This window comes from Argentina silus (assembly GCF_951799395.1).
Source record: "Argentina silus genome assembly, chromosome: 16".
NCBI lineage: Eukaryota > Metazoa > Chordata > Actinopteri > Argentiniformes > Argentinidae > Argentina > Argentina silus.
In genome coordinates, this window is record NC_139670.1 from 15,874,069 (window position 1) to 15,894,644 (window position 20,576).

At 43.0% G+C, this 20,576-nt stretch overlaps 2 protein-coding genes across 2 annotated transcripts in view; both read right to left on the reverse strand.

The window, feature by feature from the left end:
• Nucleotides 1–8,159: 8,159 nt before the first annotated feature.
• On the reverse strand, nt 8,160–12,765 carry trub1 (TruB pseudouridine (psi) synthase family member 1). The gene is made up of 8 exons (XM_083687117.1): nt 12,614–12,765; nt 12,020–12,118; nt 11,866–11,921; nt 11,608–11,689; nt 9,748–9,820; nt 9,463–9,602; nt 9,269–9,325; nt 8,160–8,924 (listed from the first exon to the last, which is right to left on the reverse strand). The coding sequence occupies exons 1-8, from the start codon at nt 12,750–12,752 to the stop codon at nt 8,668–8,670; spliced, it is 903 nt and encodes a 300-aa protein (XP_083543243.1). The 5' UTR covers nt 12,753–12,765; the 3' UTR covers nt 8,160–8,667.
• Nucleotides 12,766–15,097: 2,332 nt separating this feature from the next.
• ablim1b (actin binding LIM protein 1b) overlaps nt 15,098–20,576 on the reverse strand; it is a gene marked incomplete at its 5' end in the record, with an annotated part of 58,212 nt that continues 52,733 nt past the window's right edge. The window contains 8 exons of the mRNA XM_083688090.1: nt 15,098–16,293; nt 16,657–16,737; nt 17,648–17,722; nt 18,398–18,405; nt 18,973–19,036; nt 19,429–19,493; nt 19,657–19,777; nt 20,218–20,300. Of these exons, the coding sequence (XP_083544216.1) occupies nt 16,180–16,293; nt 16,657–16,737; nt 17,648–17,722; nt 18,398–18,405; nt 18,973–19,036; nt 19,429–19,493; nt 19,657–19,777; nt 20,218–20,300 (611 nt within the window). The 3' untranslated portion in view covers nt 15,098–16,179. The remainder of the gene's footprint in view (nt 16,294–16,656; nt 16,738–17,647; nt 17,723–18,397; nt 18,406–18,972; nt 19,037–19,428; nt 19,494–19,656; nt 19,778–20,217; nt 20,301–20,576) is intronic.

Here is a 20,576-nt window from a genome sequence, read left to right on the forward strand (position 1 = left end):
CAAGCTCTCAACCCTTACCCATAGAACATGTTTTCTATGATTCTACAAACATGAAAAGGAAAAGCACACTGTAGTGCTTATTCAGTTTGTTCAATAAGACAACATTTTGCCTTTCATAGTCCGATGCCTTAGCGAACAAAACGTTATAAAGCATGAACATCGGTACAGTTACTCCTAAGGGGATATAAAAACATCCAAGAAGGGGTCGCCGATTCTATCCGAAACGTGAGTGAATCGGAAAATTAAAACTAGTCGTCCAAATCTATTGTAACTATCCTTAGTGCTATTCAAACTACATCATTAAGTCCAAGCAAATAATATGAAATAATATGAAAACTTAGGGCCCAGGTTCACAGGTGCGTAATGCAGTGCATTGTAATGCAGCATCCTGGCATTGACACTTGCTAGAACATAGAGGCTCGTTGACCAAATGTTTGATTTGAATGCTGCAGTAGTGCAGCCTGTGTTGACGGAATATTTTCCAATCCATTCACAATGCAACATTGGGTGATTCCAGATTGAGGGGTTGAACAGGTTGATCTCCCATGTCAAACAAAACAAAACAAGCAATGTTTTATTTGCCAACCAATCATCAATCAACTGTTTGGAATGTGGTATTTTCTGCACACCTTTTTCACAAATGATATTGACACAGCTCTCCTGATAGTTTTCCCATACCAAAAGCAACCCGTAGGTCCATGGTTGGATATTCTTCTGCAAGTCTGAAGAACAAACTAGCAAGCAGGACTATGCTATCTGTATCCACTGTTAGAAACATTACATTCTCTGACTTTCTAAGAAATCCAACAAACAAGCAGGAGCTTTTTGAAATGGTGTCAGATAAGGTGTACAGCAAAGAGTATGAAGTCAGACAGGAGATTTATATCACACAAGATCAGTCTGTGCTGTCAAAGGGCTCTCTGACAGCAATTCCAGAATGTGATCATGAAGAGGCAGACGCAAGAGTCTGTATTCATCTTAAAGATGCCCTTGAAAAAGTTCCACAGTGGATACAGATATAGTCCCACTAACCGGTTTGGTCTTCAGACGTGCTGAAGAAAAGATGATTCAAGGATAATTCAAGATTTCCTGTGTTCATGTCGCTGTATCTTACTGACTGTTACACCTACAGGGATGTTGTTCGCTGGTTTTCACTGTTGGTTCCTCTGCTGTATGGTCCATCACTTTTAGAGGGGTTGTTGGTTCAAGTACTGTCTATGTTAGGTGTGGTGAAATGTATGGGACCGGACATTCTTTCATTCATAGCCAAGATTTATTACATGTGACTGTACATCTGTTGGTGTTATTACTTGAATAAAGCTTTGCAGTTGATGAAGTCATCATCTATTCTCCATTGCAACCCCAACGCTACAAAATCCAGCCATGGACATGTGGGTTGCTTTTGGTATGGGAAAGAACTATCAGGAGATCTGCGTCAATACCACTTGTGAAAAGCTTGGGTGGGAAAAGAGTCAGGCTTTACAAAGATACTACTTATTCACAGGCTGTGATACCAAATCACAATTTGATGGTGAAGGCAGCCTAGAGTACCCATCCGTGCCATCCTCTTTTCATGCTCAAATCAGTGACAGAGCTGCCATTGTACACTAATTGCCTGCTCACCAACTTTCCACATTTGATTAACTATCCTTAGTGCTATTCAAACTACATCAAGTCCAAGTATCACAAAATAATATGAAAATATCTATCTATTATGTTCCTTTAGTTGTAATTTTTAGTGAACAAAGACTTAGGGCCCAGGTTCACAGGTGCGTAATGCAGTATCCTGGCATTGACACTTGCTAGAACATAGGGGGCCCACTTTTGCAGCCACAGCCCAATAGTTCTCTTCCACCTTTGGCAGCCTCTGGTAAGAGTATTTACAAAGGTGACCAAGGATCATCAGTTTCAGCCCATCCAAATCGTAGAAGGTGCAGTGAAGGTGCAGATTGAATCGCTTTCAGGCTCGTTGACCAAATGTTTGATTTGAATGCTGCAGTAGTGCAGCCTGTGTTGAGGGAATATTTTCCATTCCATTCACAATGCAACATTGGGTGATTCCAGATTGAGGGGTTGAACAGGTTGATCTCCCATGTCAAACAAAACAAAACAAGCAATGTTTTATTTGCCAACCAATCATCAATCAACTGTTTGGAATGTGGTATTTTCTGCACACCTTTTTCACAAATGATATTGACACAGCTCTCCTGATAGTTTTCCCATACCAAAAGCAACCCGTAGGTCCATGGTTGGATATTCTTCTGCAAGTCTGAAGAACAAACTAGCAAGCAGGACTATGCTATCTGTATCCACTGTTAGAAACATTACATTCTCTGACTTTCTAAGAAATCCAACAAACAAGCAGGAGCTTTTTGAAATGGTGTCAGATAAGGTGTACAGCAAAGAGTATGAAGTCAGACAGGAGATCTATATCACACAAGATCAGTCTGTGCTGTCAAAGGGCTCTCTGACAGCAATTCCAGAATGTGATCATGAAGAGGCAGACGCAAGAGTCTGTATTCATCTTAAAGATGCCCTTGAAAAAGTTCCACAGTGGATACAGATATAGTCCCACTAACCGGTTTGGTCTTCAGACGTGCTGAAGAAAAGATGATTCAAGGATAATTCAAGATTTCCTGTGTTCATGTCGCTGTATCTTACTGACTGTTACACCTACAGGGATGTTGTTCGCTGGTTTTCACTGTTGGTTCCTCTGCTGTGTGGTCCATCACTTTTAGAGGGGTTGTTGGTTCAAGTACTGTCTATGTTAGGTGTGGTGAAATGTATGGGACCGGACATTCTTTCATTCATAGGCAAGATTTATTACATGTGATTGTACATCTGTTGGTGTTATTACTTGAATAAAGCTTTGCAGTTGATGAAGTCATCATCTATTCTCCATTGCAACCCCAATGCTACAAAATCCAGCCATGGACATGTGGGTTGCTTTTGGTATGGGAAAGAACTATCAGGAGATCTGCGTCAATACCACTTGTGAAAAGCTTGGGTGGGAAAAGAGTCAGGCTTTACAAAGATACTACTTATTCACAGGCTGTGATACCAAATCACAATTTGATGGTGAAGGCAGCCTAGAGTACCCATCCGTGCCATCCTCTTTTCATGCTAAAATCAGTGACAGAGCTGCCATTGTACACTAATTGCCTGCCCACCAACTTTCCACATTTGGTTAATATGGCAACACTGTCTCTCCGTGCGGCTAGAACACCAGTTAAAGAGCTGTGACAGAATTGAAATCATGTGGGAGACCTACAAAGAGGATTGTCTAAAAGAGTCAATCAGAGAAAAGAGAGGAAAGTGAGTCCGAATCAAAGAGGAGAGACAACTAAGCTTCTCTGCCTTTCTCAAAAATCTGAAATGTTGTCACAGAAAGAGTATGAAGTCGAAGGGAGATCTATAGTGTCCTGCATAAGTAATGGGACAGTGAATAATTTTTTCTTCTTTTGGCTCTCCACTCCAAAGGTTTGGATTTAAAATCAAACAATGACTATGAGGTTAAAGTAGACATTCTCAGCTTGTATTTGATGGTATTTGTGTCCATATCGGTTTCACCATTCAGAAATGACGCCACTTTTTACGCATAGCCCCCCTATTCCATCCGCAGAATACATCACCAGCCAAACTAGACGCTTCACTGCAAGGTGCAAACCACGAGTTTTCCTCAATGTCTAATATCTATCTAATATCTAATATCTATCTGTCTAATACATATCTTTGCCCAGATGCAGTCTGGCTCTATATAGGCCTCTGGTGGCTGAACAGTATCAAACGGTACATGTTGTTGTTTCGTCACACTCTAGTGAAACCGATAGCATATATTGTAGAAACAGAACAAGTAGCAAAGGAAAGATTACCACCCAAGCCTTAACTACTACCTAACACTCGAGCTACGTGTCATGAAGTGTTCCCACAGCTCCACTGGGCGCATTGCTTTTATTAGAACCAGGAGCTGCAGCGCGCCACGCTACAGACATATGGCTCAACCCCCCCCCTACCCCCCACTCATTTGGAACCAATACAGTATCTAACCAACAAGATGGCTTAGTCAGTTGTTAATCTCCTCACACCTTTCAAATAACCCCCACACACACACACACTCTATTCATGTCTACTGGTTTTCTTCCTGTCATTTTAATTAGTGTCTGATTTACACCTGGGAAAGAAGGCGGCAGAGGGCTTTGTTCACACTGCTGGCACTTAAATGCTTAGATCGGTTTTGTTTTTCAAATCAGTTTTGGAATACTGACTGTTCAAACAGCATTGACAAGTAACCAAATCGGATTTGCGTACATTTCAACAGTGTAGTCTTTAACGGACATGGCCATGCTAGTTGTCATAGTAACGACGGGACCCTGTGCAGTGTAGGTGGTGGTGCTTGTGCTTCCTATAACTCAGAAGTTTCCTACTTATAGATGCCATTTAGCTGACGCTTTTATCCAAAGCAACTTACACTGCAGTGAGTGCATACATTTCAGTATATATGGTCCCAGTGGGAATCAAACCCACAACCTTAGTGTTGTTAGCGCCATGCTCTACCAACTGAGCCACAGACTACCACTTGCTTGCTCTGTTTCTCTTTATGACAATCATGGCTAGTGACAGAAAGCAACACACCTCTTCAGTGCTCCACACACTCTTGTCCTCCATGCCTCCATTTGCGTCACAAAGTGATGATATCAGACAACACTGCGTCACATAAGGTTTTGTATCTGATTTCAAACCACCTACGAATGTGGTTTGAGATATCCGGTTTCATGTGGGTTTTGCCTGTTCAGACTGCAGAGAAAAAAAAATGGATTTGTCACTGTCAGTGTCAGTGTCACAAACTGTCAGTGTGAACCAGGCTAGAGTTGTTTTTCAGTGTCTGTCTACTTCTACTTCATGATGAGACGAACACAGGAAATAGGAAACTACATGAAAATGTCACTGTCTCTTTGCTATTGGCTGTGGATGTCACCTGTTGGAGTCATTAGAGCATACAGGATTGTTTGTAATTCAGAATTGGTAGTAACTGTAATACCCTGCTCCAACGTGTTTTTGTTTTCTTCTGTGACCTATTTATTTACATTCACCCCAGTAAAATCATGTGAAAAGGGAAGACATGGCTTTACGCAATTCAAAGCTTCGGTGACTCAGAGTACATACCGTTTTATTCACCAAGACCATTGTGTCTAGTTCAGCCTCATTCGTAATGCCATGGTCGTGGCAGGTTTAAGTGGCTTGCTCTTATGACAACATGATACCAAAAGTGACCATGTCACACACAGTACATTTCATCGAGCTCTATGAAAACAAGCTCACATTTTGAAGAAAATGCCTCACCCATTCAGTTTCACAGTCGAGTGAAACTGAGTGGGATTCATATGTAGGCAGCGGAACTGAGGTGTTTGACTATTCTGGGCTAAACACGTAAGTATCTATCACCACTAGGATTTGAAGTGTACTATACTCATCTCTGGAGCCCCACTGAGTCAAACAGAAAGCCTGAGATACAGGCCTATGCAGTAAGCAGAGGGATGTACATTTAAGTCATTTAGTAGACGCTTTTATCCAAAGCAAAGTACATTTGTCTAAGCCAGTGAATCAACTCAGTCATCAGAAGTAAAACCTTCGATAAGAACAAGAGGCATCAGCAGTCACGGTGCTAGAGAAAGGAAGAAAACATGTTAGGGATCTGACTGTTCATCGAATGAAACATTTGGTATGACTAATGGTCCAATGACAAACTATGACATGATTCTGAAAACTGCGGCATTGTGGTTACGACCACACGTTTTTCATCAGTCATTATGCTCGTCTCCTGTCCTAAAAAAAAAAAAAAAAACATCCTAGAAATGAAGCTATTTCTCGTAACCCTCTCATTTTTGCCTGTAGCTCGTGTTGAGTGGTGTGTGTGTGTGTGTGTGGTTTGTTCCAAGTAATCATAACGGCATCTGTTTAAACAATAACGGGATCATCCACAACCCATTATGGTAAACTCACTTTAAAACACAAGGTGTAAAGGTCAGAGAATACCTTACTGTTCCCATCCAAATCCAATACTTCCTGCTCCATCTAGCGATACAGTGAAAAAGAGAGTCTGGGGCTACATTACACATTCACAGTGACGTGGCTGTGGCCAACATGTCCCTGCTTGTCAGTTGGTGCTTGTGGTGAAACGTCTGGGGAGGCGATGCACATGTGGTTGACAGGGAGTCCAATTGTCATAGGCTAACAGATGATGTGTTTCCTCTCTGCGTTAAATATAGAACACACTTGCGCAGCGTGTGCGTTCAGGATATATCTAGCGCCACCAAGTGGCCCTATATGGTAGAATGTAGGTTTTTTTGTCTTGTTATAATTCAGTTACAGTAAGAGTGTTTTATATTTACATTTACATTTATGGCATTTAGCAGACGTCTTTATCCAAAGCGACTTACAACAAATACATTTGTTTAAGGAAGTGAATCATCTATCCATCAGTCATCATAAGATAAAGTAATCAATGCTCGGACCGGGGGCCATAGGCAGTCACAATGCTAGAAGAAGGATTTATTTTTTTGTACTGCAGTCTTGGTTAACAGGTATGGTATTTAGTTTCCGGTACAGGTATTTAATTCAATACCTTATGAATCATTCATTAATTCATCCATCTACTGATTTAACTAGGCCAGTGCACAATAATAAACATCTCTGAATTCACTTTAATGTGAATGTGGAAGAACTGACTTTGCCCAAAAGTGATTACGATGCTCTCTCTTAGGACAAGCAGTGAGATGAGAAGAACTTTAACCTCCCAATGATGTAAGTGTAAGGCAGTTATTGAGATAAATGAGTGGTCTGAATACTGCACAAGTAATAGTTTCATAGTAACAGATGACTTATTCAAGAACATTTCTATTGTCCTCATGGTGGCTGCATATCTACTCCTCCTCACTGTGAACACTTACAGACTATTTGTAGACTAGTGTATATTTAGCTCACTGGCACCACTTATCTCTTGCTTCCTGCACCATGTTGATAAGGCTATATTTTGGGAGCGGTTGACTTGCAGCTTTGACTTACATGGAAGCTTTGAGTGACATAGCGTAACGACCCATTTCCAAATTCATTTCCAGCCACTAACATGTAGGCGCTAGACTAGATTTGACTCTTTGTTTTTTTTTGTTTTTTTACAAGTGTACCGTAATTCCAATATGGCAATACACAACCAATCACATCCTTGTTATAACACAAGTGTAATACCACAACACCACATCTGACTAGCCACCATAAGCACACACTGCACAATTCTCCCTTCTACCACCATGCAATGTTTACATTACGCCAGTCTTTTGCTAGAGTATCAAATTATTGAAGATGGCCTAGAGGGATACCATTCTTCACATCTTGTAACAGACAACTGCGACAACCAGAGGTTTCATTCACATTGTTTCAGTAGCAGGCTTTGTACTGTATGTATATCACTCTTCCACCTCGGCTGGCCGCCCGCCACCGCCGCCTCTACGTGGATGCAGCAGCCGCACTACTCGGTCACGGCTTTTCACTGTCCTGGCGCCCCGCTGGTGGAATGAGCTTCCCACTGCTGTCATGACTGCAGAGTCACTACCAATCTTCCGCAGTAGATTGAAGAGCCATCTCTTCAGGTTTCATCTTAACGGTCCCTCCTAAAGACCTCTTCACCCCCACTACCCCCCTGTACAAGTTTCTCTCCTATTAAATAAAAGGTGTTTTTTCCTTCTTCTAGCATTGTGACTGCCAATGGCCCCTGGCCCGAGCATTGATTACTTTATCTTATGATGACTGATGGATAGATGATTCACTTACTTAAACAAATGTATTTGTTGTAAGTCACTTTGGATAAAGGCATCTGCTAAATGCCATAAATGTAAATGTAAATATATGTCTCATCTCTATTACCCATATGTGGATGTATAACTTTTGTATGCTGCCTTCTTGGCCAGGGCTCACTTGAAAAATAGATTGAATATGAATATGAATGTGATTCTCTGGTTAAATAAAGGATGATCTTTTCTTTCTTTGTTTTCTTGGCAGATTTACAGTAATGGTCTCCAGGCAATGCAGTTCACACATCGCAAAAAACTATTACAGCCAACACATTGAGCAGCAATTTATTACCAGGAAAAAATCAATGCAGGCAATATCATTTCACTGGTTTTATTAAAAAGCAAAACAAATCAACTCAAAAGAACAACCATTTAGTTTGTCTTTTTCTTCCATCATAATGACAAAATGATTGGAAATAACAGTGCAATTTTCTTCTCCCCACAAACTGCCTGCCTGCATATGGAACAGCTTATACTATCTGAGTCGTCTTTGGAACTCGCCAGACCCCCAGACAATGAAAGGAATGAAAATAATAACATCATGTGGGGAATGAAATAAGAGTTGCACAAACAAAGATCTCTACAGCCTTCCATTAGAGAATGGAGCTGCATCTCAGTAGTCTAAAGTAGCTTCCTCTCCTCATTTGACCAGGCCCAGTGGTGATGTTGGGTCCACTTAACTTTCCGATATAGCTAAATGGGGCTTATAACAAACATATCCCATTGCTGTCAGTTCAGTGAAAAAGCTACAGGCCAAAAATAGAACCAGTCCATATGGTCGCTCTCTAAAATAGAGAGCGGGCTCACACTCTTTCAGAGATAGTTAGGATTCGGAGGCTCCCTTCTCATCCTTGCCATCCTTGCCCCCATCTGCTTGGGCATCAGAGGCCTGTTTAACCCCTGGTTTAGCGTTTGATTTTTTGCTAACCTTCTCAGTGACCTCTGACCCTGGGCAGGGCTGCAGTGATTGGAGGATGTGCTCAAGTGTCCAGTGTTCCTCTTGCAGTGTGTTCTCCTCCAGAGTGTACTGGCCCTGCTTGGTCCTGATCAGCTCCTTCACATGGGCACATGACTCTAACGCTGGGAGAGAGAGAGAGAGAGAGAGAGAGGGAGAAGGGAGGGAGACACAATGAATAATAAACACCGATCACTGAAACAAAATGCAATGCAATAATACATACATATATATATATTATTTAGCTGATACTTTTATCCAAAGCGACTTACATTGCAGTGAGTGCATACATCTTTCAGTATATATGGTCCCAGCAGGAATAAACCCACAACCTAAGCATTGTTAGCGCCATGCTCTACCAACTGAGCCACAGAGGACCACATATAGCGAAAGGCTCACACTTTACGGCTACCACCGCAAGAATGGTACCTGAATCGCTCAGTGACCATTTAAAAAAAAAAAAATCTACCTTTCCCAAGGTCGTCCACCAAGCTTCTGACGTAAAACCCACCTCCGCATTCAATATCTGGAAAGGAACAAAAAGGATTTACCTCATTAAGTTTACAAAACAGATAGAAATGTCAACATGACTGGACTATAACTGGTGAACTTTTAAAAGAGACTTTTGTTTGAATCGAGTACTTCATGGAGAGAGGCTCTAACCCAGGGTGAAGTGAGGGGGTTTGAAGTCCTGCAGTGAGAGGTTGTAAACAGTCACTGGTCGCGCTGGTTTGGCCTCCACCTCGTGACCTTGCTTTAGCAGGACAGACAGACGCTTCCCATCCTTCTTTAGCGCAGAGTAGCTGAAGGAGTCAAAGGTCAAAACACACCGGAGGTCATTCCATCCCATTGGTCAACCAAAAAAAAATGCGTATACCACAAATCCAGTTCTAGAAAACGTTTGGTGGAACGATGCACATGTGACAATGACATCAAGGCTTCACTCACAGCGGAGGGACTTGCATGATGTCACCTGTGAACGCCTTCAGCTTCTCCTCAACGTCCTCCTTGGTGATGTGATCTAAGGGGGGGGGGGGGGGGGGGGGGGTACAGTTCATGTTGGTAAATGAATGACCCCCTTGAGCTGTGGCAGTGCATGATTCCGTAGCTTCAGAAAGAAGTGTAAAGCAGAGACTCGACCAGTGATTACCTCCTGTACGCGACGAGTGATCGTACGCCCTAGCGAGACTGCTTTGCTGGAAAGTACAGGAAAGGAATCGCTTACAGTCTCTTGGCTTTACGTTTTGCATCACATGGCATCGGCTCGATAGGAAACTGTGTGCAAGCTACGGTACACTGCTAACACTCAAGCATAGTCTTCACCAAGCAAGACCTCTTCACCCCCACTACCCCCCCTGTACTAACCCTAACCCTTGAGACCTCTTCACCCCCACTACCCCCCCTGTACTAACCCTAACCCCAACCCTTGAGACCTCTTCATCCCCACTACCCCCCTGTACTAACCCTAACCCTTGAGACCTCTTCACCCCCACTACCCCCCTTGTACTAACCCTAACCCCAACCCTTGAGACCTCTTCACCCCCACTACCCCCCTGTACTAACCCTAACCCCAACCCTTGAGACCTCTTCATCCCCACTACACCCCCTGTACTAACCATAACCCCAACCCTTGAGACCTCTTCACCCCCACTACCCCCCTGTACTAACCCCAACCCTTGAGACCTCTTCACCCCCACTACCCCCCTTGTACTAACCCTAACCCCAACCCTTGAGACCTCTTCACCCCCACTACCCCCCTGTACTAACCCTAACCCCAACCCTTGAGACCTCTTCATCCCCACTACACCCCCTGTACTAACCATAACCCCAACCCTTGAGACCTCTTCACCCCCACTACCCCCCTGTACTAACCCCAACCCTTGAGACCTCTTCACCCCCACTACCCCCCCTGTACTAACCCCAACCCTTGAGACCTCTTCACCCCCACTACCCCCCTGTACTAACCCTAACCCCAACCCTTGAGACCTCTTCACCCCCACTACCCCCCCTGTACTAACCCTAACCCTTGAGAGCTCTTCACCCCCTGTACAAGTTCTCTCCTGTTAATAATAATAATAAAAAAAATAATAAAAGAAAAATAGGCTTCTGGCATTACGACTGCCAATGGCCCATGGTCTGAGCATTGATTACTTTGTCTTATGATGACTGTTGGATAGATGATTCACTGACTGAAACTACTGTATTTATACTGCACTTTTCTGCACTTCAGAAACGCTAACTGCATTTCGTTGTCTCTGTACTTGTACTCTGCACAATGACAATAAAGTTGAATCTAATCTAATCTAATCTAATTTGTTGTAAGTCGCTTTGGATAAAGGCGTCTGCTAAATGCCATAAATGTAAATGTAAAATGTAAATAGTCTACTCACAGTAGTAACAGATAAGAGTTGCAGTTCAGGTGTGATTGTCTAACTCCTGTTAATCTCCATTATATCCCCATACTGCCCCACTTCTACCCCATACCTTCTGTAGTACATGTTTCATAGCTCACATACTAGGAATTCACCTCTACTCTAACATAACCCCATACATGACCCTTTAATGCACAGGTGTCAAACTCATTCCATGGAGGGCCGAGTGTCTACAGGTTTTTGCTCTTCCCATCTACTTGATTGATGAATTAAGGTCACTAATTAGTATGGAACTCCCCTCACCTGGTTGACAAGGTCTTAATTGAAAGGAAAAAACAAAAACCTGCTGACACTCAGCCCTCCATGGAATGAGTTTGACACCTGTGCTTTAATGGGTACTTTACCATACACCTATAGATTACTGGAGGTATTTTACCATAGCTCTTCTCATTCACCACACTGCCTGTAGCGTCCAGGGTATCTGTAGCTTTCCCCAGCTCAGCAACCGCTGTGTATTTCTGTGAAAAAGAAAGTACTAATGTATGATCACAGACAAGTGCACTGCAAGTCCTATTCCCCTTACTCTGAGACAGGTGGGATTATAGTCAGGGATGCAAACGATGGAAATGTGGAAGGTGAAGAAGAGGAGTCAAACTCTCCATAAATATTCCGGGTTCCCGAGAGAAACACTCACCTTTGAGCCAGCCAGCATAGTACTGAGCATCTTTGTACCATTCCCAATTCCAACAACTGAAAGACACACAGATAAAGGCCGTCCATAAAGGCATTATGAATATGTAACTGACTGAGTATCCGAACCTAAATAAAGTTATCTGTGGCATTCTTACCAAGCACGCCCGAGGCTGCACTGTCGAGAGTCCCTCCATGGCCTATTTTCAGATCTTGCTTCTTCCTCTTTCTGGGATTAGGATTTTTCACACCAGCCTCTAAACCGAGTTGAAAAAAAAAATGATTGGCAATCTTCACATTATGTCTTCACACATTAACGGGAAGGGAAACGATGTGAACAACTGCAATCTGATATTAGTTTAGCTAATGACCCTGCACTTGAGTGGAATGCACTACCACCATTCCATAAAGGTGCAGACCTCTAGCGAAGTGTGTTTGTACACAATATATATCATTCTGTATTTGAGACTGCACCGTCCCACGACTCCCCACATATTTATCAATGATAATATATGATCATTCAATTGATAACAGCTAGGATTGGAACTTGAACCAGCAATGCTTGTATATGCTAATCACACAATTCTGGATCACACATACTTGTCTGAAGGCATGGCAGACATAGAGCTGGACAATTTGACATGCCTTTGATTTGTCATAATCAAAACTAAATACTAGTGAGTCAAGAAATGAATGACAGTCAGTGACACATATCATGAATGACTGTATCGTCGATTTTTAAGGATGCCTACCTTTAAGGAGTGCTTCTTTTAGTGAGTTTAACACATCAGCGGACGTGGGTCCCTGCTTTTTATAGATGGCAAAAAGTCCATTCAAAGACTGTAATGCTGATAAAGAGACAGCTTTTGGTGCTACGCCTGTTCCAGCCATGCTTACCAAAAGTCAAAACACTACGGCGCAATTTGATGACGTTGCGCACGAATATTATTATGTCGGGAGATGTAGTTCATTGGTGAATGTATAAACGTTTCCGTAATCTGAAGAATTTCTCATGGTCTCATGCCAAAGATATTTTATTGTTAGAAGACAAAACCAATGGAAGTAGCATGTCCGCACTGTCATGGCACTGCTTGTGTCTGTAGGCACCTACATGTAAGTTCATGGCATGCCTACACTCCTTTAGGAAGCATATACCTTCAATCCTTGCCTATAATGTCTATTGCCTAGACTCCTTACTTCCTAGGCTAGGAGGAGGCATCCAAGACATGAACCCTAGGCTTAACTAGGCAAGCATCATTGGCAAGACGTTTAGGCATAAACTCTAGGCAAAGAGCATGCATGCTAAGCAGCACCATTGACTATAACCTACACAAGGACCATAAGTGTGAGGAGGCTTGGTTAGAAAATAAATTAATATTTCATGTGAAACGAAAATAATTTGCTTAATTTAGCAAGATATATAAGAGCGCTGAGATTGTAAGACGGATGGAAAAGTTTACATCCACCCAGGAGTGTAGTGGTAAGAGAAAATATTTAAGTTTCTGCTTTCCCAAGAGCCTCCAGGAGACGTACAGCAAGCGATTATGAAGGGGCAATTATGCCCAAATTCATATGGAAATAATGGACAGACCGTCCTATGATGAAAGTGTGTCAGATCGATGTCTGGAGCAAATGGGGGCATCCAGTTGAGATTTATTAGCTTAGTTTGGAGAGGACAGTTTCTAACGTGGAATCTGTGGATATCTTTCGGTATCTTGTGCGTAGTGCCGATATAGTATACATTTCATCACCTATACAGAATCACTTTCTAGGTAGGAAAGATGTGAGATGGACACTTCCTTTCTTATTGATCACATGACACTCACTGCCACTTCAAGCCAAAAAGTAATGGATTGTACGGTTCATGAAATGTACACAACACCATTAGATAGTTTAAGTTTATATGCTCTATGGTGCAGTAGTGGTCAAGGTCATGTGGTCAGGACAGGTGTATAGGTCATGTCACATGTCAGGTGTATCAGGAAGTGGGTGAATTGGCGGGAGGCACACGGTTTTATCTCCTCCAAAACAAACCGCTTCCACAAACAACACCACTATAAACCTCCTAATCTGCAGTCACTCCACCACCTAGTTGGATTATCCAACTCCATGTCACCCTTGCAAGGTCTTCTCAACTCATTACGGAAGATTATGGAGGGTTAGCAGTGGAGAGATGCAGAGCCCTGGGGATCAAATAAAATGAAATTCCATTGAATGGTGTTGGCCAAAATTGTTTCCAGTTCATAGTATATGGTTCTTGTCCTGGCATCTAATGAGAAGAATGTGTTGTATATTCAGCATAGCATCGCTGTGGTGGAGCCTGTGCTGTATTCAGGATGACATCACTGTGGTTTGCATCAGTACGGTTGAGCCTATGCATTGAAAACACTGCTTGGGATAGTAGTAGTGATGGTGGTGGGTTGAGGGTAGTAATATAATTATACCAATGCAGGGGACAAGGACTGGGAAAGTGCCTCTTGCACCCAAGTGAGTCTTGAACTTGGGTCTCCCGTTCCCTCAGCAAGTATGCTAGCCACAACACTGTTGCGCTATTCTCTCCATTTGGGACAGCGGGCCCTCATGCTGAGAGCCCATCTGTGTGGATGTGTTCTTGGGTGGTCTCACTGGGGCCATTTTAGCATAAACATATGGGGCTGATCGCATTGGCTTTCATCAGGCTGCTTGCGAAACTGAGTGGTTGTTTGAGTGCTGTGTTTGTTCACTGTTTGATGCGCACGGGTTGAATCTGGTTTAGTCAAGGGGCAAAGTGCAGTAAGCAAGAGCATGATTCCACAAACGCCCCCTTGATAAGTTTTCATTCTGAATATCTGCTTGAAATCAAGAAACGCCACTGGCCAGGACCCAACATTTATTCTGAAACTTTCCTTTTCAGATGATGTCTGTCTCTTCTGGTGCTTTAATCTGAGGGGAATCAAATATTTTAGCATGCAGTTTATGTGCTAAAACCCACCTCTGCATCTTGTTGTTGATACATCACAATCCTCTCAGGTCTTCATGAAGGGCCTGGGGGTCAGAGACACTACAGAATATGATCAGTTGGCAATGCATACAACATATTAGTAACTACAACAACCCATAATATGCATCACAGGTGGATGGGGTGGTAACCCTGAGTTTAATGATAGAGGTAGAGGTAGCCTATCCCTGTTAAAACACCAGTGTTTGAAAAAATAAAATCATCAAACACACACACACGTTTTTCAAATGTAGCTTTATTCAAAGTGATATGCTGTTTCAGATATATTGCATGTATGACCGGGAAACGGTCGCAAGGTGTGGATTGTCGGATTAGAAAAACGCTACAGAGGAAAATAATCTTCGGGCAGTACTCGCAGTGACAGGGCAGGGGAAAAGTGCATCCAGCAAAACAAGTCAATATTTTCTCCCAGACAGACATACTGTAGCACAGGTCTGACCTCTAAGTGGTAAGTCCTCAGTGTTAAAGAGTGTCTGAGGGAGTCTTTCGCTTTCCTATCAAATTACCAGTGCCTCATCCGGCTATTAAACACATTTCTGTATTTTAAAATCAAAGGAAGGATTTATGAAGATCCATCCATGTTACCATTTATTTGTGACATCATGCCAGGCTTATTCATAGTGGTCTGAGGTCAGGGAGGGATTGTGGGGTTTCCTTTCTCCCTGGAGAGACCGCTGGAAGGAGGGCCAGGTTCTTCATTTCCGGTCCCCCAACCGCACGCACGCACGCAGACACACGCACGCAAACGCACACACGCACGCATGCACGCACACACGCACGTGCACACACACACACACACACACACACACACACACACACACACACACAGGCAGTAGTTTGGCCGTCCACATTGGGGCGGTGCCTAAATGAAGGCCAGCCCCTGTAAAGTGGGACTGAGGGAGCCCTCCATCCCCATGGTTGAACCTCAAAAGGATCCAGCCAGTATTATTTTGTTGAGGGGATGGAAGGAGAGGGATATTGAGAAAGGAAAGGGCTAACAACCTCATTCTGGGATGCAACTAAACAAGCACACTGATGCACATCTGAGCTTTCACGTGTTCTCACTCTTTCAATCGTTACACACGTTACACATTTTCTCTCTCAACCTACAGAAATGTTTAAAAATATACCTAGTGCCAGAGGGAACTTCTTTTTTTTTTTTGTCGTCGTCCTTTGTCGAGGCAAAAAAGAGAACTTATTTACTTTGTGTGTAACTGTCAGAAGCAAAAAAAACAAAAAAAAACAAAGGTAAATCAGAACTCTACAAGTATAATACATTATTGGAGTGATTGATAAATTAAAACATGCACGGAGAGGAGGCTAGAAGAGCTTGGCTTTCTTCTTCATGTCGTTGCGCTTCCAGAGAGGAAGTCTGTCAAACTCCTGGATCTCCATCCCGAAGATGTCGAAAAACAACTCCGGGGCCAGGTGACGCTAGATAGAGATAGAGAGAGAGAGAGAGAGAGAGAAAGAAAGAGAGGAGGAGGAGGAAGTGGGAAGAAGGAAGTTCAACTTAAAGAAGAAAGCCACATTCTCTCTCTCTCTCGCTCTCGCTCTCTCTCGCTCACACACACCTACAGTACAGGTAAAGGCACTCAGGTAACTCACATCTTCACCATTGCACGTTCAAATGGCAGACGCCCCGTTCCAAATCAACCCCTAGGCCCTTACCCTGTGGCACTTTTGGCCATATTGCTGACACCTATCCAAACCTCTCAAATCTGCACAAATACCTAAGGCTTAGGGGCTTGAGGGTCGATTTGGAACCAGGGAAATTTGTGGCATTTGAAAGAATACCTCAAGTCTCGTCCTGTCGATGTCCCTGGGAAGCTTAGCACGCCCTCTGTTGGTGATAGTGAGCATTTCGAATGGGTACACCTTTACAAGGGAAGGATTGTTTTGTTACAGGAAATGCTATGCAAGGCAAATGCGAAACGTGCTTATTCACAGCAGGCTATGGTACACACACAATAACATGCTTTGCTGTCAACTGTATGCAGTGTGTACGGAGGACACAAAGTCCAGGAGAGCTTGACTGTAAGCATGCTATAGAGCAGAGTGACCTGACTGCAATGTTTTGTTTGTCTGTCTGTCTGTCTGTCTGTCTGTCTGTCTGTCTGTCTGTCTGTCTGCATGTGGAGAGAAGATTGTGTGTGTATGTGTCTGTTTGTGTCTGTGTCTCTGTGTGTGTGTCTCTGTGTTTGTGTGAGTGTGTGCGTGCGCACGTCCTTCAACCTTATGCTCGTGGCAAATATGAAGGCTGTCAAACCACTGCACACAGACAAGGCACAGCTGTGAATGACAAGATGAGAGTATGAACACTGCCAGGGGCCAACATGTAGTGGCACGGTGGAGCTATTCAAGTGGTCCAGTTTGGAATCCTGTCATACAATCTCATCCACCTCTCCTCCACCTCTCCACTAACATGGGAACACATGGAGTTGGGTGAGTAGGGTGGAGATTGGGGTTGTGCAAAATGTACAATGTGAACAGCTCAAGATGCAGGTTTCGGGTTTCGCGATGCATGCAGCGTTTGTCAATTGTGACTGGGATCAACAATCCTCTATGCTTCATATCACCAACACTACATCCTGTGTTTGTGTCTGTGTGGGGGCACCCACTAGTAGAATGTAAACACTCCTAATTCTTATCAAGCTTGCTACGTGGGAAAAAACTATTTTTTTTACAGGATCTAGAAAAACGTCAGAACTACCCACAAGGGGGGTTGTAGGTACTATAGATAGAAACAAAGGATAAACAGAAACAAATGATAAACATAAATACTTGCTTTTGGTTCCAACATATTAGGCATAGATACTCCTCTGTCCATTCGTTCTAATGGACGTTGGCCACCATGGATGGGCTACAGAACAGAACACACACAATGTGATGAAGGATCCAAATGGTACTGTTGTGACAGGAATTACTGTTGAAAATGCTCAAGACTGAGGGCCCTATGAAACAACCCACATCACAGTGTTTCAGGAGAAGTCAAAACTAAACAAAACAAAACAAAAAAAACATTCCCCTGGCACTCCCGGAACGCACACTTGCTTTCATGCCATCAACGAGAAACAAAAAGGAACAGCGTCTAAAACAGCATATTGATCCAAAATGCTGTATGGCAGTGACAGAAGAATGTTCTCTGTTTTGACGTTTCCTTAAAACCGTGTAATAAGGGTTTTCTGAACAGGGCCCATAAAGTGCCTGTACTGCAGGGCCGTCAAACGTCTAAGTCGAAGTTGATAGCCATTGTGGTATGAAAACAAACAACCGTTTGATTTGGGGTGAACTATCCCTTTTAAACACCCTCTCTATTACCTTATGTTTGTATTAATGGAGACATGTCCATAGACATCCCAGAGCAGACACAAGTACACAGCAATGAGTGGTGGGTGTCATTCCATTCCCACAGAACACAGGTACCAAACACAAGGACAGGTAGCATGACTGCATTCACGTGTGCATGGGAGCTAATGCACATGCTACGCTGCTTACTACTCCACAGAATAACACATGTACCGTGTGTCTCGCATACCTTGAAATCTGAAAGAGTGAGAGAAAGAGAAGAACAGAATACAAAATCAGATCAAAAAATGTTCAGGAGAACTATGAAGACATAGCAGCTGTTATATATTTTTAGTCAAATATGACGCAATACTGAAGGACTGGTAATGTTATGATCTCGCCCCCAGGCTTTACAGCTGGAGTATATGCAATATTCTGAGGCACACTGTCTGGCTCTGCAAGATTAACAAGGGACTCCACTGGTGGATTTCCCATTGATTTTGCTCCTCCTCATTTTCAAAACTGAGAGCGAGATTTGGTTCTTGGAGGTGTGGTTTGATACCATCAAAGCCCAACCTTCAGATTTGTAACTCTCTGCTAATCACGGCCTGTTCTCCAACTGACTCAATTTAGACTTGAAAATACTTGGTTTATGTCCAAAATTACGTTTCTGTCATGTTTTGTGGCTAGGATTGATGTATATGACTACCACTGATGCTACATAGACCGTTTTCAGCAGGAAAAGTCAGCTTTTCGCCTCAGTTCCTCTGTAAGTAATACAAAACAATACTATAGTAACCGTGGAGGTACTGTATGAGTGCTTACCTCTCACTCCTCCACACACGTCCCCATAGCTGTTGTACTGGGTGAATTCTGTCGTAGACTGTGGCTACGTCCAAGGAAAAAACACACTATGGTTAGTGGCCGGTTAGTTGTGGTGTATCTCTTGCGGTCCAATTCAGCCTCTTGGTTGCTCTTTCAAAGTGAAAGCACTTCTTTTTTTTTTTATTGACATGAATGTAGATAAAGTGCAGTAAAGGATACACTAGATAGTATTGATACAGATATTGTTCCCATTGCTTACGAGAACAATGTCTGCTCTAATTAGTCACCATTAATGTTGTGAATGTACTGAGTTTGAATAAAACGATTCAAGACATTAGCAGCTACTGTTTGTGCAATAGACAGCAAAATAAATGTTCATGATTCCCTCATCAACGTATTTTGTGTTGTGAAAGCATTTACATTTAGTTGTGCCTGAAATGTGGATGGATTTCTTACCCGATGGAGTCCATTGCGACCGTATGAAGGCAAAGAGGATGTTTTGGATGTGGGGGAATTGGGATCTGTGGAAAAGTTTAAACAGATTTTAAAACAGACATATATACATTTGGTTCTTATTTGTTTATACCTGCTTGACTAGTAGTGTCTTAGGACACAAATTAAAAAAGTGGGCCCGATAACTTTGTGAAAAGGCAAAAAAAATCATAATCGTGTCGAACCCCTTACCATTTGTGCAGTTGGAGTACTGGGGGTCTCGCTGTGCGGACACGCTGCGAGAATGTCTCTCCCTGTTCAACTCCCTCTCCATCTCCTCCTTTAGGATCAGCTTTCCCAAACCGGACTGGATCTGAGGGAGGAGAGGAGGAGGAGAAGAAGGAGGAGAAGAAAAGCAATCGAGAGAGTCAACAAGTCATTATAGTCATTATAGAGTACAGTAAGGGTACCAGTCCAAGTAGTTGTAAGTGCATAACATTGTGGTCCTCTGTGGCTCAGTTGGTAGAGCACGGCGCTGACAATGCTTAGGTTGTGGGTTTGATTCCCACTGGGACCATATATACTGAAATGTCTGCACTCACTGCAATGTAAGTCGCTTTGGATATAAACGTCAGCTAAATAGCATATACTGTATATATACATTCATTAAGGCTTGAATGGTACTTGGATTATATAATGTATAGGAACTATATGGGAATGTATGTGAGGGAAAGTGCAACATCACCCTGGGTTGTGCTATTTGACCTGGTTATCCCAACAGTTGGGCTGCCATTCTAAATGTTTGTCACTGACCTTACTTAGATGTTCCTCCTGCATCTGTCTACGTTTCAGATACTCCTCCTCCTCATCCCGTGAGTGACTCCTCCCCTCTGATCCTGCCAATAAAGAGCCAGCGAGAGACTGTCAATCACACTCAATTTGCCAACGAACCGGTCAAGGCCACAGTCAGCATGCATGGTCACCACAATATGTGTCATACCCAGTTTCACACAATTTGACGAGGCACAATGGAAAAATGATATACCAATGACATGAAGGGCAAATAAATATGATCGGTTTGAAGTCAAAATGCGAATGTGATTTAATCCGATTTTATGCAGAATCAACACAGAGACGCACACGCACACACACACACACACACACACACACAC

What these genes read in the sequence shown, in the direction of transcription:
- trub1 (XM_083687117.1), bottom strand. Translation starts at nt 12,752, where the DNA reads ATGGCTGGAACAGGCGTAGCACCAAAAGCTGTCTCTTTATCAGCATTA. An exon ending in ACCCCCTCACTTCACCCTGG is followed by an intron (nt 9,326 to 9,462) that starts GTTAGAGCCTCT and finishes GTTCCTTTCCAG; the next exon opens with ATATTGAATGCGGAGGTGGG. An exon ending in GGTGGACGACCTTGGGAAAG is followed by an intron (nt 8,925 to 9,268) that starts GTAGATTTTTTT and finishes TCTCTCTCCCAG; the next exon opens with CGTTAGAGTCATGTGCCCAT.